This window comes from Centruroides vittatus, unplaced genomic scaffold (genome assembly GCF_030686945.1).
Source record: "Centruroides vittatus isolate TY-2023 unplaced genomic scaffold, ASM3068694v2 contig_1012, whole genome shotgun sequence".
Classification (NCBI taxonomy): Eukaryota; Metazoa; Arthropoda; class Arachnida; order Scorpiones; family Buthidae; genus Centruroides; species Centruroides vittatus.
The window spans coordinates 1,028,030-1,045,004 of record NW_027120659.1 but is presented as its reverse complement, the minus strand read 5'-3'; the positions used below and the strand labels follow the sequence as shown (position 1 = coordinate 1,045,004).

General features: G+C 26.4%; 1 protein-coding gene across 5 annotated transcripts in view; it reads right to left on the bottom strand.

The window, feature by feature from the left end:
- Positions 1-16,975, bottom strand: part of LOC136984409 (supervillin-like) — a 119,681-nt gene that overhangs the window by 57,090 nt on the left and 45,616 nt on the right. For all 5 annotated transcript variants that reach the window (XM_067281490.1, XM_067281416.1, XM_067281650.1 and 2 more), the window contains one exon: positions 5,221-6,986. In XM_067281490.1, coding sequence (XP_067137591.1) covers positions 5,221-6,986 — 1,766 coding nt within the window. The remainder of the gene's footprint in view (positions 1-5,220; positions 6,987-16,975) is intronic.

The window sequence follows — 16,975 nt, the reverse complement described above, 5'->3', positions numbered from 1 at the left end:
TTAAATGTGTTAATATCAGTTTTAACATAACAATATATATAAGTTTATATTCATGTATTAATCCTTGTTATTTATAATTAAATATTTTAGAATTTTCATTATATTTTTGTAAAGATAAAAATTCCTAACAGAAATATATAATTTTTTATCTATTTTTTAAATCTTATTTGTATTTATTTTTCAGTCAAAATTTTATGCTTTATATATTTGAAGTCTACAATTAGTAACATTCGTATTTTAAGGTTATATTTGTATTACATACATATATAACATATATACGATTCATTTAAATCTTTCACAAATTCATTCTCTAAATATATGTTCCAGGATGCCAACAACTTGACACATCTATTTAATAGTGACTAAGTGTGTTTTTTAAATTAGCGTGCTATTAAAAAGTCAAAGAAAATCTAATTGATAGTGATTCAAATCTTAAATATATTTTAGTACTTTATATTATAAGAATATTTTATTATAGATGAAATGTGGAACTATAGCTATATTATTTTCAATACTATAAGTTAATAAGAAAATATGGAAAGTGTGAAAATAAATAGAAGCAAAGAGATTGATTGGAACAAACATATGACATATATAAATAATTAATAAATGATTACAAATTTCCATGACGATGATAAATTAATCTAAATTAATTTAATTAATTAATTTAGAAAAAATCACACTTACTTAATAAATTTATGAATTAGTATAAAATCTATTGCATTTGCCAAAGTATGAATTGACTTTTTAAATTTGAAAAAAGTATCTTCAAAACTAATCTATTTGAATGATGGATATAAAATCAAGCTTTTACTGCTGAGACATAAATAAATGAAATAGCAGTCCTAAAAATCATTACATACCACATACCATAATGCCAACATACTGCTACCAATATTTCTAATTAAACTTTGTGATCATTTTTATTACATTAATTTAATAAAGAAATTAATATAACAAAAACTTAGCATAAATGAAGACTATGTAGTGCCATTTCAATAGCATTATATAGTATTCATTATGTTGTACTATATGTATTATGTTTACTGTTTCAGTAAAAGTGGTGGAGTCTTGTTATATAGTTTTATCATAAACTACTGTATACAGAAAGTATCCATTTTCAGTTCTATTGCATCAATAGCTTACTATATATGCTTGAAAGTTAATTTATATGGCAGATGTAGATCTCAACCAGAATTTTAAACTGAAAATCTTGAGGTTGACTTATATACAGAAATATATTGTAATTAATAATAAATAAATATTTTGTCAAAAATAAAAAAATTTCTTTTTCTTAAATTTAAAATTAAATATATTTTAAATTTAATTCTAAAAAATTATTTTAAAAATGTACAATAAAAATAGATAATTTCATTTCTAATCAGTTTCTTTGTGTAAAATGGTAGATTGCCTCTTGTTATTATAATGATCATAGAAACAATATTAAAAAAGATATACACTCAAACCTGTTTTTGTGTGGTCTTTTTTTGTGCGATTTTTTATATGTGCAATGTGTTTTGTGCAATTATTTTTGTGCAGTATACCAATTTGATTGAAATTCATATACCGCACACAAAAAATCACACAAAAACAAATCGCACAAAAAAAGACCGCACAAAAACAGGTTTGAGTGTAGTCAAATTTCAATCAGACAATTTAATTAGTCTAACTGATTAGAAATTGATTATCCAAACAGTTTCAATATGGTTTTATCAAGTTTCTTTTTCCTACCTTCTCAATAATAATAATTTTCTCTAATTCCTATTTTCACCAAGTGCAGATGACAATTTACTTTAAATTAGATCTTTAGATTACAGTACATAATCTCTAGCTTTGCATTGTTTTTTGAATGTATCACAATCAGACTAACACTTTGTACTATTTTTAGGAATAAATATTTGTAAAACACAAATTGAAGCATGATTCATTTGTTTAAACACATCAAAAAGTTTTCTTGAATAATTTCAATGGATGATATAAATATAAACTGAATTATAGTTTCCTGATATTTTTTTCACATTAAATTTTTTATAATACTTATTAAATAATGTTAACTTTTTAACAAACAAATTAGAGAAACCTAAATAAATACTCCTGATGTTTTAATTTTTTTTTAAAAAAACAGAGGCTTCAAAAGTTTTCTGTTATTTTTAATTGTAAAAAACTAAATTGAATATATTTCAACAAACTTAGATAAAAAAAATATCAAAAGAGAAATGTCAATATTTTTATATATTTTCATATATTAATAAATATTATTTCTTTAAATTTAATGGTCAAATAATTAAAGTTAAAAAAAGCAACTGTCAACTAATATCAACTTTGGGAAGTATTCGAAGTTTCTGTTTGTTAAGTTAATCTGATTGATAGTTGAGCTGTCCACTAATTGCATGTACAGTGTTTGAACCACTTTTGACCCACTCCCTCCCTGTTGTGTAAGTGATTGTTTTGGTAAATTCCCTCCTCTTTAATTATGTGTACACTAGTTCATGGACACCTTTTACATTGAAGACATGAATTAGAAAATACTTGCAAAACTTTTTTAACTGATAGTTGATTTGACTGTATGAAAAAAATACACATGAAAAAAGCCTACACAAAAATTGTTCACAGAAACCATTGTTATATATGCACAGAAGAAAACTGCCTCATTGAAAAACACAAAGTAATTTTCATGTCAAGTTGAAAATGCAAACACAATTTCAAGTACCATACATGTTTATAATTGTAGATAATCATTCATCTCCCATTTATGTTACCTATATTTTCAATTGTTATTAATATCTTATAATTAAAATATTTCATATTCATAAATAAGAATTTGTGTTGTGATTTTATTGACTATAATTAAATAATAATTTTGCTATGTTATAAGTATATTAATTCATTGCTATGCAAAAGTGGCTGGCCTGTATATGAAGAGGGCTTTAATGCTTGAGTGTAAATGTTTGCAATGGAAAATACAGGAGATAAAAGTAACAATTTTTTTATCGACGAAGTTTATTCATAAGAAAAACAATAATATTGTGGCCGTCGGCCATATTATTCGCGTATTTATATTTTTATATGTAATATAAACTAGTTATAAGTAGGATAAGCTTAGTTTTAAGGTCTTCACGCGTCAAACTTTGTCGGGTTCCGTTTCAAACGCATCCTTTGTTGCATACTGAGGGATAGAACGCTTGTACGACATTTTACTTCGTGAAGTTGGGATCCGCAAAGAACCTGTTTTGTTCTTTTCTGGTGAAAAAATCATATCTTGTTAAAAGTATAATCTGATTCGTTTATTTTGTATCGGTCCGTTGTGAAACATATTGCCTCACCATGAATCACTACAATATAAACAAAATAAATATTCTTGAATAAAATAGTTATTAAATGTTGGTGACCCCATGAATCTCCATCCCCATTAGTTCTAGAATGCTATGATTCTATAGAATCAGGCAGGACCCCCAACCAGGTCCTTTAAATATTAATGAAAATGGTTCACAAAACTTTTTTATTTGTGTTTTTTCTGAAGAGAAAATATGCAGGATTTAAATACTATTTATAAATACTTTAAATTTATTTAATTTACAATTTGCCAAACTTTTTAATGTCAGTATGAAGTAATTTTTAAATTAAGTTATATATAGATTACATAGCTAGTATATATAGCTTTTTAAACAACTATATGGCTTAAAATTCTTCAAATACTTATTTTTATTTATATATTTTGTTATTAAAATATTAAACTCCTAACATAACTTTTAAAATTATTAATACAACTTAGTTTAACAAGATGAAATAGATTAAAAATCAGTTTCATAGCTCAATTCCCTTTACTTGTATTTTAACAAATTTATTATGATACACCAAGGGTTAAGTAATCCTTTGTAGTCACAAAGGATTACTTAACCCTAATAATAAAAGCAATTATTTAACAATAAAAAATTTTATCCATAAAGATAGGAGTACTGCAGAGAGCAGAGACAAACTACACCAAACAACAACTAACAATGAATGGCCATAATTGTCATCCCATATACAAGAGGCAAACAGGACTTCCAATTTATTATAGTTCTTTAATTTATTCTTTTAAAAACATATAATTTATATAAATAAGAATACTGCATCTTTGAGCACCACTTTCAATATATTCATAATTTAAATTTTATTATTTTATAATATTGTAAATATGAGCAATTTTCTATATATTTTTCTGTGTGGGTGTTTTTCAGTGCAAGTAACTTTCCATATGTGCATTTTTTGTGTTTTTATATGACATAGGATTTTCTGTGTGTGAAATTTTCATGTGTATCTTTTTTCTGGTTAGGAGTTTATTCACATAATTAGTAAGACGACTTATAAAAACAAATTCATATGCTACTATCACTCAAAATGTTCATGTAGACAATGCCTCAACCCCCTCCCTCAGCATCATGTCCAATGATGTATTTTTCATGACCCCCTCATCCCCGTAAACTGTCCACATAATTAATGGACAGACAGAATCTTGCAAATCAATCTGTGTTATTTATTTGATAGAAATTACATTCTTTCAATGTTGCTATGAACAGTATAAATATTACACTGGAAAAATCCAGCAGTTTTCGTAGTTCATTTGATTATTAATTTAAAATTACAGTATATAAAATTGTTACAGTAATTCCAACTTTACTCTTTTTGCATGGTTAAGTTATTTTCCAATTATAAATTGAAAAGAAAAACCTAACTGTATCAAACTAATAAAAATATTTAAAATTAATATAAAAATTAATTTTGCTTTAAACTTTTACTATAAGACATTGACTTTTACTATACACATTGAATATTTATAAAAGTATTAATATTTAAATCAAAAATTATTGATTGTCAAAACATTTATTTTCATTAATCATCATAATTTTGTTTAAAAAAAATTATATATATATTATATTTTGTGTAAAAAGGTTAGAAAAGTTTTAAAAATGTATCTAAATTAATTAATTAAATTAGAAAATTTGACCTTCTGGTGATGAACATCAAAATTTTTAATGTCATTAACATTCTTTTCTGTGTATTAAGTTGAACATTAATAATAATAAAGTTCATTTTTATAATATTCAATCTCAAAAATAATTCTACATGATTATAATTAAAATACTATGAATGATTTTAAAAATTTTCAAAACAATCTATTTTTGAAACAATAAAATTTATATAATAAAATAAATTATAATTTTTATAAGAATTACTTACCTAGTATCAGATGACGTAGTTTTCTTTATAATTTTATCATTTGTTAATCCAGAAATATTATTTTCTTCCAATGACTGTTCTTTAATAAATAAATCAGTTGAACCAATTTTATCATTCAATGAACTTCCATCATGTGTAAGTATTGGTTTAATATAATGCTTTCTCAAAACGGATGAAGATGATGATGGAAATTGTATATTTAATTTGGATTTCAATGCTGAACCTGTATTTTTTGATAATTCACTAGGAGTATGAGAATCATTTTTAACTGTATCTTCTACAGATAAAGAGTCATTTACAACTTCATCTGAGTGATTTGCTGCTTTGTAAACTGACAATTCATTTGACGCAGAATCATTAAATGGTTGAGTACTCGTCTTAAAAATATCTTCGGCCGATGTTCTTCGTAAAATTGATCGTACGCTTAAATCGATGTCTTGCAAGTTTCTCTCATCATGACTTTTGCGCCGACTCTTTAAAATTGGTCTTGGTCGTTCCTCCAAATCATCATCTAAACTATATTTCTTTTTCAAAATAGGTCTTGGTTCTGATTTAAATGTATCAAACTGAATATCTTCAATACTGCTCTTTTTTTTCAAAATTGGTCTTGGTCCATTATTAGTGCCATCATCAAAACTTCTATGCTTTAGAATTGGATGAATTTCTGGACTGCTGCTACTACGTGCTCTGCCATCTTCAATACTTGCTTTTTTCAGAATGGAATGAAGTTCTGAAGCTTGCATGTAATATTCTTTTTCGTCAGAATTAACTCGTTTCTTCAATATTGAATGTGGTTTTCTTATCATTTCATTATCTTCAAGAACTGATTTTAAGACTGACTCTGTTTCTTGCTCATCAATTGATTTTCTCTTTAAAATTGATGGTGGTGGTTTCATTTCAAGATCAAAGGATAGTGAACTGTATTTAATGTGTTCTAAACTTTTAGTACGTGGTCTGATCTGTTGTTTTTCAATTTTCTGGTCATTTGAAATTAAAATATCAGATTTAAAATAATCAGAATTAGAAAATTTCTTAGTATCTTCTGATATATTATTTTGCACATTCGATTTTTCAGGAACTATAATGGAGTTAGTAATTTCCTCATGAAGGTTATTTTTATCACTAGAAGAGTCCATTCCTACAGAATTCCAGATACTTGTAGTAGTATACACTGGATTGGACAACTTTACTGAAACTGAATAAATAGCAGGGGATTCATAATCTATGTTTTTGGAATGATTACTTTCCTCGTGTTTATCAACTGCTGATTGCACACTTGCATTTTCGTGCGTCACATCATGATCACTAGTTGTTTTAAAAATAGAATTACTACTCTCTTCAATCTGTCTTTTACATTCTAAAATTGAATTAAGTAACTCTTGCGTCTTTGAATGAAAATCTAATAATGTTTTATCACCATCCGAATTTTTCCCGTAACTAGTTTGATCATACATAAAATCATCCTTAGGTTCAATTTTTCTAGGTATTTTATATGACGATGATAATGCATTAAAATCTTTTTGTATTTTGTTTTTCATTGAAGTTGTTTGACAGTTCTCGATTTTTATTTTACTTGATGATAATGAAGTGGAGTCCAGTTCATGGAGATTATTCAAGATTTTTTCTTTAGGTGGAGAAATTCTTTGAGTTGTTTCCTGAGGTTGATGAAGTGTTTTGGCAGATCGTACATTCTGAGAAGACTTCTGTTTTTGATGTTCAGGTGATTGTCTGTAGTCATCAGTTTTCCTATTAAACCTGCTATCACACTTTTGTGATAGACAGATAGATAAAATAAATATCTTAACACTAAAATTTTAACTTAAACATCAGATAAGATCACAATTATATAATAAAATCTTTTAATTATTTCAACTCTGTTTTAGTTAAAGATTAAATACAAAAATAATTATAAAAACTTAATAATATCTATTTGAACACAACTTTTATTATTTAAGATTCCAAATAAGAAAAATTATCAAAAATAAAAGGGGAAAGAAGAAAAGTCCATCACCAAAAGGTCAGTTTAGTAATTTAAATATCTTAGCATTAGTATGTTAAATTTTTTGCAATAATTTGTATATATAATTAAATTGAGAAAGTGTAGAAAAATAAAATTTCATAAAGAAGTAAGTGAAAAAATTTTAATATAATTTATTGAAATAAAATTTTATAAAATTATTATTATTATATTTAAAAATCAATTCAAAAATTTTCTCTCAACTAAGTAAATTTATGTACAAATTATTATAAAATGATATTAATGTATACCAAACATATATTTTTGAACTGAAAAGGAATTCATATAGAATGCATAACTATTATAAAATATGGTATATATTATCATACATGCCATAATTTTTATAATCAATGTAATTGTATGTGAACCATGGAAATCACAAACCTTAATGAAATTGATAATAAAGATACATTTTCATACAAATAAAAGCATATAAAATCCTGATGATAATGAATGTCATTTTGTTCTTTTATTAAAATTTACATATAAAATTATCTATGTTTCTGATAAAAAGTATACCAGCCATACCATAGACAGCCATAAATAAATTCTCGTGGTCATACCAGAGACAGCCAAAAAAAATTCTCAACTAATTTTAATTTGATAATTTAACTATCCACATTTATTTCACTTTGGATTTTGTTCAATTCCAAACTATATGAAAATGCATCTTAATATTTACTTGTAAATTTCATAACAGTAAATTATTCATAATTTAAAATAAAAACAATTAGTAATAATATATAATTTTAAAAATACTTTAAATATTCACTATCAAAATACACTGAAAAAATTATATATTATCAAAAATACATTAAAAGATAATACAGAGCTTAAAATAGAATAATAATTAAAAATATCATTTGAAATTTAATTATTTGAATTGTTCTAAATAACTTTTAATTAATATTCAACTAACTTCATATCTGATCCAGTGCATAGCCTGGGTGTCAGCCGCCCGGGTGGAAGAAAATTTCGCCACCCTCTTATTTAGGTATCTCAATTTAAAAGACTAAAATATACAGTAATTCTAAAGAACTTCATCATTATTGTGTATTGTACAGGTTCAAATTTTTACAAGATATTATTATTATTTATTGTGAAATTTTGCCACCCGGGAGGGCCGCCCCTGCCGCCCCACTACGCTACGCCACTGATCTGATCATGAGAAAGTTCTTACAACATTACTATCTCATTAGCAAATAAAATCTTGTTTTCTTTTAAAATTTTATTCTGTAAATCATATCAAAGTAAATTGAACATATAATAATTATAGAATAAAAATGTATCTTTTTATCCAAACTGTACAGAAGATCATTAATCATTCATGAAACACGAGGTTAGGCAAATTGTTGTAAAGGACGATGATTTGATTTTGAAATATTCTTATTTTTTTTAACTGCTACACAAAATTTTTGATCAACTTCAGAGTTCATATTAATTAACAATTCCATTGATCAATGAGTAAAGAACAAAAAATTTATAAATTTTTTTGCAGTTATATGCTGTTTCTTTAACTTCTTAAGCTTACGATTTCTAGCATGTACTTTATGATTTCAATATTTTGTTGTGATAAAATCCAAAATAACTTCTGTTGGATTAGTTTTGCCTTCTCAAAAATTACTATTACTCAATCAAGAGTTTCAGGATGAATTCATTATGTACAATCTTTTTATCTTACTGTGTATTAGTAACATAACCACATTCTAATTGCAAACCTACTTTTCTAATAGTAGCATACATTTTTTCTTAAACTGATATCATTAGAATTGATGCAATAAATATCACTATTACAATGATTTCGGCTAAATTAATGATCATCGGTTTCTGATATTTGATCATTTTTTGAAAGGAATAAATCAAAAAATGTTTTATCATATAAAAAAATGGCATTAAAAATCTCTTCATAGTTTTATATTATTCAGCTGTAAAAGAATGCATAAACGCACTCGATGTTCTTTAATAATCCATAAGTATAATGAATATTTTATATCAAAACTACGAACCAATGAAGGTCAGAAAAAGAACTACAATCATGATAGCACAGATAAGTCATTATTACACATAATTTGTTTCATTTTTGTATCAGTTTTCATTGTAATTCACTCCATTTCTTGAAAATAAGGATCATCTGTGTCCATTTAAACAATCCAATAATTTTAAACAAAGTTTATTCAGTCATTATAAAAGTATAATTAAATAAAAACATAAAAAGTCTGGTATTTTTCCAATTGATTAATAAATACACACGATAATAAATCATACTGATAAAGAAATTCAAAGAATGAATGCTTTTGAGATACTAAAGTTTCAGCCTCAGATCCATTGATATAGTTATTGAACAACAACTTTAAAAAGTCAAAATATCCATTACTTTATCAAAGGACAAATTTCTTTTTAAGTACAATTATTATTGTGTCTGCATTCATCAATATTTAACATAGTTTTTAAAATATATATATATGCATACTATCATAGCTTTAATTTAAAATATTTAAATTTTGTCAACTTGCTTTTTACTATTTTCTATACGTTAAGAGAAATCTTTGCAGGATATAACAAAAATATACATGCACATCCTACAGAGTATCTTCTGTTTAGTGTTTCCTGATAGAACCTCTCTTGGTTTTTAATACTCAAATTTTCATAAAATACATATCTTCAATATAATGTTTTTCAGTCAAAGTTTATGTAGGAAAATTACCTACTAAAATCTTAATATATTATTTTTAACAAAATGATATATAAAAAAAGCTTCAAGTTGCATTCCAAATACAATTGCTAAAACATCAAAATCACATGTAAATGTTTTGAAAAGCATGCCAAGTGTCAACAAATGGAATGTCTCTCTCAGATGTTACTGGCACTGGAAGGGCATCACAGCATCATACCAACTTCTCCTATAACAGAAAGTCTAAACATGCTTACATGACATCATTAATATTATTCAATCATTTTACAGAAGTGTAAGTGACATTTTTTTAAAATATGTTGTAATTAATACCTTTTTTTTTTTACTGTAAATGTTTGTCTGCATTTATTTTTCTAACAAACCTACTATGTGTTATTTGGCATGCATGCAGATTATACACTTTACTATATACAAAACAGCTATTTGTTAACAAATATATTAATTGTTTGAGATTAGGAAGCAAAGTTTAAAGAATTTTACATCATATACATCATATGATAGTAAAATGCACATATATATATAAAACAAACTATGTTTTAATTATTTTTTAGTAAATTGTTTGGTTATTTAAATGGACAGTATAAACACACAATTTTTCCTACTTAAAATAATGGAAAATAGCTTTCAGTAAGACACAGAACATCTAATTTTTAGGAACAGATCATTGACATTAAGCAGATGCCTATATTTTATTATTCTCATTTCATTACCTCTTAAAGTAGTTCTTGTTATTTCTATAAATACATTATTTTTAGTCATTATTCCAAATATGTAAAAGTAATGTATAGTTACTGTGACAATAATTATTATTTCTAATGTTTGTATGAAATATACTGTTTAAATTTACATCAGAAATGAAGCTTTTCTAATATCAATTCTTATTTTTTATGCATTTTTTTTATTATTAATTTTTATATTCAAGAATTTATTCAATTAGTTTACATAATCATTTTCCAATTTACTGCAATTCATTTTCTTAGATACTTCAAGGAAGAAGAATTCACATTTGTTAAGGATTTTTCATAAAGGATCAACTAATCACATGCTTGTTTGGATGTCAACTCAATAATATTTTGATTTACTGTTTTCTTAATCTCCTTTTTTTTACAGTTTGATAGTTTTTTGCAATATTAAAATATAAATAAATATATTTTGTCAAAATTCTCTTATATGAAAAGCTGCAATGTGAAAATTCAATACTGTGATATGATCAGTATCAAAATACAAAATTTGCAAAATATAGAACTTAAAACAATAGATAAGTAATTCATATAGCAAGAAATAGATTTAACAATAGAATACAGTCTTGGAAAAAATGTTCATAATTGTTATCATAACTCAGTTATTAGCACAGTGAATTTTGAAACAAAAACAAAGTTCAGATCCTGGAAACTTTTTCTTCTTTATGCATAAAGATTATATTATATATCACAATTATCTTATTCTCTCTTACATTTATCTATTATAAGTTCATCTGACAGATGATGAACAATATTAAAATAAACTAGAAAAAAAAAAAATGTATACAGAAAGTATGGACATCTCTAATGCTATGCCAGCAAATTTTTCACTGTGATCTTATACCAACTGAAATAATGAAAAAATTAATTCTTTTTTGCTTCTATGTCCTTACTTTATTGATTTCTTTTTTGTATCTTTGTCTACATTGGACTTTGTCTATTAATAGGACTTATTACACTGGTGTAGTTTCCATTTAGCAAATAGAGGAAACCTTATTCAGAACATTTTGTTTTGATTTTTCTGAATAAGGTTTCCTCTATTTGCTAAATGGAAACTACACCAGTGTAATAAGTCCTATTAATAGACAAAGTCCAATGTAGACAAAGATACAAAAAAAAGAAATCAATGAAAAGATTAAATTGTTATTCTTTGTCATTTTTTATTTAGTGTATTTCTTTTATTATATTTGATGTTATGATTCATATTTAAATCTTAAAAACTTAGATAAATTTAATTATGTATTTATAAATGCTTTAAAATAATAATTAACTAAAAATCTCACTATTATGGATTGGGTTTTAACATTGATTAATTCAGAAATGCATTGTAAATAAAAAACTGCAGTTTTGACTTAACAAAGAATAACAATTTAATCTTTCCATTGATTTCTTTTTGTTTGTATCTTTGTCTACATTGAACTTTGTCTAAAAACATATTTTTCAAAACCTAATGCATTGGGTTTTGAAAAATACATTTTTTAGTTCTCTAAAGTTACGATATATTTCTGGATTAATAATTAACTACAGTAATACCTCGACTTACGCTACCCCAACTTACACGAACCCGGAGTTACGCGATTTTCAAATCTCGTCGATTCGTCTTTTATTTGAGCGCCACACAACTCTTGATTACTCACCCCCCCACACTATTGTTCTGCTTACATGTGTTGCACGGAATCGACGCATAGCTACAATTTATTTTGTGTTATTTATTTCTGTGTTTGTTATATCTACAGAGACTCGAGAGACTCTACTATGTCATCCAAACGAAGTAGAACTGATTATTCTGCATCAAACAAGAAAAGAAAAACTTTATCTTTGGAATGTAAAGATAACATTATTAATGATTTGATACAAAAATGAAAATTTGTGAATTGGCAAAGAAGTTTGATCTACCCGAATCGATGGTCAGAACAATTATAAAAAGTAAAGAAAAAATTCTCAAAGCTGCGAAAACTTGACAAAAGGCCTCAGTTCAATTGAAAAGTGGTTACAAATTTTAGAAAATACAGACTCCAACAAAGAGTGCATTTCTTCTACAAAACGAAAAATAAAACAATTATTAGCACGTTACGTGGAAATTTGAAAAAAAAATCTTTGAACCGTCAGACGAATTTGTTAGATTTTATGAAGCCTTCTACATCAAAATAAGTTTGGCTTACGATTTTAATAATATAATTTGTTATACATAACAAATGTACTACACCTTTTAAGTATCCAGTAGGAAGTTTTATTAGAATAAAAACGTTTTCGGCCGCATTAATCAGCCTTCGTCAGTTAACGAATATCAAAAACGAACAAAATTCGAAATTACAAAAAAACGGCGTTCGAAATTTACAAACAACCGCGCTTGCACATTGACGGGTTTAAGCCCCGTTTTTCGTATCAAAAACGTGTATCAAAAACGAACAAAATTCGAAAATTACAAAACGGCGTTCGAAATTTTACAAAAAACCGCGCCTGCACATTGACGGGTTTAAGCCCCGTTTTCCGTGTCAAAACGTGATGCTAGTCGACAAGAGATTTCCAGGCCGATGATAGGCCGTCCGCATCCCGGTGGTTGATGCAAAGCGTAGATAAGTGCGCCTTATGTATTTCCATTTTTTCCAAGTATTTGATAGCCTGCCTGGATCGAGTGGCTCTGACAATGGAGGCCTTATCCCAATGCACCGTTATATCTTGTTGCCTAGCAAAGGTCGCTAGGACCGTGCTGTCACTGCCACAGGTTATTGAGTATTTATGCTCTTTTATTCTTTGTTTGAGGTTACGTAAAGTGGCGCCTACGTATACAATGTCGGTGTTAAAACGATGATCTTTTATCGGTATAAAATATACCCCTGTTAACTCACTGGAGCGATCTCTCCTCTTGTCGTTTCTCAGTAAATGGTAAATCGTTGGATTGCGTTTGTAAATTACGCGCAAGTTATTCAATTTTCGAATTTTGTTCGTTTTTGATACGGAAAACGGGGCTTAAACCCGTCAATGTGCAAGCGCGGTTGTTTGTAAATTTCAAACGCCGTTTTTTTGTAATTTCAAATTTTGTTCGTTTTTGATATTCGTTAACTGACGAAGGCTGATTAATGCAGCCGAAAACGTTTTTATTCTAATAAAACTTCCTACTGAATACTTAAAAGGTGTAGTACGTTTGTTTTACAGTCCAGTAAACGTTTCTCTTTTATTGTTATACATATGTATTATATAAGATTTTATTAAACATTTTTTTCTAAATTATTGTTTTCTTTAGTCTCCAGCCCCAATTAAATAATTTGTATGTATTTATATGTGAAATTATACCCCGACTTACATGAATTCGACTTATGTGGTAATCGCTCGGTACCACCTATCACGTAAGTTCAGGGTATTACTGTACTTATCTATCTTCCATATCAAAAACAGCATCTATTAAATTGAACTTATTCATACAAGTATGCTATGAGAGATTTCCAAAGGAAAACAGATTTAAAAGTGCTACTACTTATAATCGATCTTTTGATAAACAGATTATAATAGATACTTGTTTTATCAGATCTTATCAAATTTAAAACTTTTTCAGTTATATAAAAATTTTTAATCGACATTTGAACTTGGTTTTGAGTTTAAAACTTTTGAAAAATATACTAGACCCCTCTATAAGATTTGAAGTCTAGAACGGTTATAAATTTAGGAGGTGTTGATAACCGTTTGAGTATATTGACAAGATCTGCTGGATTGGTAATGGTGTGCGGATACTCTTGAAGGTGAAGAATAAGTAACTTAGGAACGTAGATGCTCTGGCCTTGTCCTTGAGAGAGAGAGAAGCAGCACACCGGTCAAAGGCACTTCAGTTGTTCAATTTAATTTAGTTTCACTCCAGTGTTTTTTCCTTTATACTTTATAGTTATATAAAATTTGCACAACAGCAAAGAGGATTATGATGAACAAAAAAAAAAAATACTAAAGCTTCCAAGCTTTCAAAAATATACAGCACTAGCACTAGCACTAGCACTAGCACTAGCACTATTGATAACTTCTGCAAAGAGTTGCAAGAATTAGATCCTACTCCTGAGTGTAATCTCAAGTTTAAGTGAGCTTTGAAAGTATCCTGGCTCTCATATGCTGAAGTACATCTTGTAGCCTGAGCTATGAGACTCTTTAAGAACATGAATAAAAAAATTCCATTAAGCAACATTACTCAGTTTTTCCAAAATGTTGTAACGCTGCCACAACCATCTTAGAATGCAAGACTAATGTTTTCAATAAAATTAAACATATGAATAAAATAAACATTTAGTATTACAGCCAAACTTCTATATTACGAACTTCTATATAGCAAATTTCTCTGTATAATGAATTTTTACATTGTACACTGGTAGCCAAAAATATACATAAAACTGCTTAATTAATAACAAAGTTAAATTTCTGTATAATGATTTTTTTTCATTTGTAAGGACCATTGATCATTAAAAGTCAATTACTCCTTTTGGGTAGAGTTCAAATTTTGGTTCAATTCCAGGTATGAATCTGTAAACCATAGCCCGGGTGTGAAATGCTGGTCGTTAGCTTTTAAAACCATCATGTAATCTGCTCCCTACATGGCTACTGGTTGTAAAGAAGGGGGATCCAAATGCAATCATTGACAGATAAACAATTTACAATTAATGAATGTCGAAAACATTAGAAAGGTGATAATTTTGACAACTGCTGGAGTAATTTTTGAGGTTAGTGAGATTTTATTTAATAAGTCATCCAATTAGAATTTGAAGAACTGTTAAAATAGTGTTTAAGCATTACTAAAAAAGTTAATGTGTTGCAAGAAGTTTAAATTAAAACTACATTTACATTATGTTCTTACTGTATATTACATTTATATTAATTTAAATTATGTAAAATAATGAAAAAATTATGTTAAAATAACACTTTATTTACCAAAAAGTGTAATTTCTGTATAACGAAATTTACCTACAGTGAATTTTTTTCAGAATTTAGTGACTTCGTTATATAGAAGTTTGACTGTATTTATTTATTGTATCATCTGCAAAAATTAAATGTTCCTGAGATACAAACATGCTTTAGCTCGGCCATATTCACTCAACCTGCAGGAACTTAACTCAACTTTTCAATGGGTCTTCCTATTTGATATTTGCAAGTTTTCCAAAGAACCTTTGTGAAGATAGCATTCTGGTAAAATTTTTAAATCATTATCTTGATTTATTTCAGGATCTAGGACAACATCTATTAGCATCATCATCATCAATTTTAAATTTGTTTTTAAAGTGGTTTGTATTTGGATCCAATAGCCATAGTAAAGCAAACAGAATAAAATGTCTAAATATATTTGTATAAGAGAGCTGCATCATAATGAAGCAAACACTCAAGGTTAAAGTTTATTTGTAGCACCAATTGCTTATATCTTATGGATTCATATAGACAGATTTACTAATAAAAATTATAATGGGATTAAAAACTAAAAATAAGTAATATTTATAATTTAAAATTAGTAAAGATGCTAATTATGTAAACATTAATTTCAATCCATTTAGGCAATTATGTCCATACTTTCTCTATACAGAATATTACCTAATTCAAATCACTAGTTTAAGTATTTTATTCTATTAATATTTAAATGAAAATATACAGATTTCAATTTTTAAATAGGATTTGTTTTTCATCTTTTCATAATCATTAATTACTAACATGAATAACAAATATAATGACTTTTGATTTTATTCAAACAATATTGTTAATTATTTGCATAAACATTTGTTTATTTTATAATCAATTATTCAAATTAATTATATTGAAAATAAAATCTTTTCACATTTAAAATCACTCATTCTAGTATCTTTATTTAGCTTTAAAAAATAAATTTGTATAATAAATAAAATTCCTTTTGTATTTGATTATTTTTAAAATGTTTGTGAAATTCTGTTATAAACAGAAAAATTCTCATATTTGTATTTTTAAACATTACAATCGTTTTTAAAAATACTTAAGTGAAAAACTTATATGAATTTACATTTATATAAATATTAAATTACAGTAGTTTAAAAAATAATTACATGAAAAATTTATATGGAAAAGTTTTTAATTGCAACTGATATCACAGGAAATTTTTTAAACAGTTATAAAAAGTTAATTCAAATTTTACTTGAATTAAATCTTTATAATTGCTTCAGACAATTAGAGTGATCATTGATAGATATATAGCAAAGTTCAAAAATGACAAGGTAAACCAAAACACAATAATTTAGTATTAAAACGTAATCGTGAAATGTAATAGAAAGACTCAACACCAAATGATCGCCTAAATATTGGGCTATAGCTTTG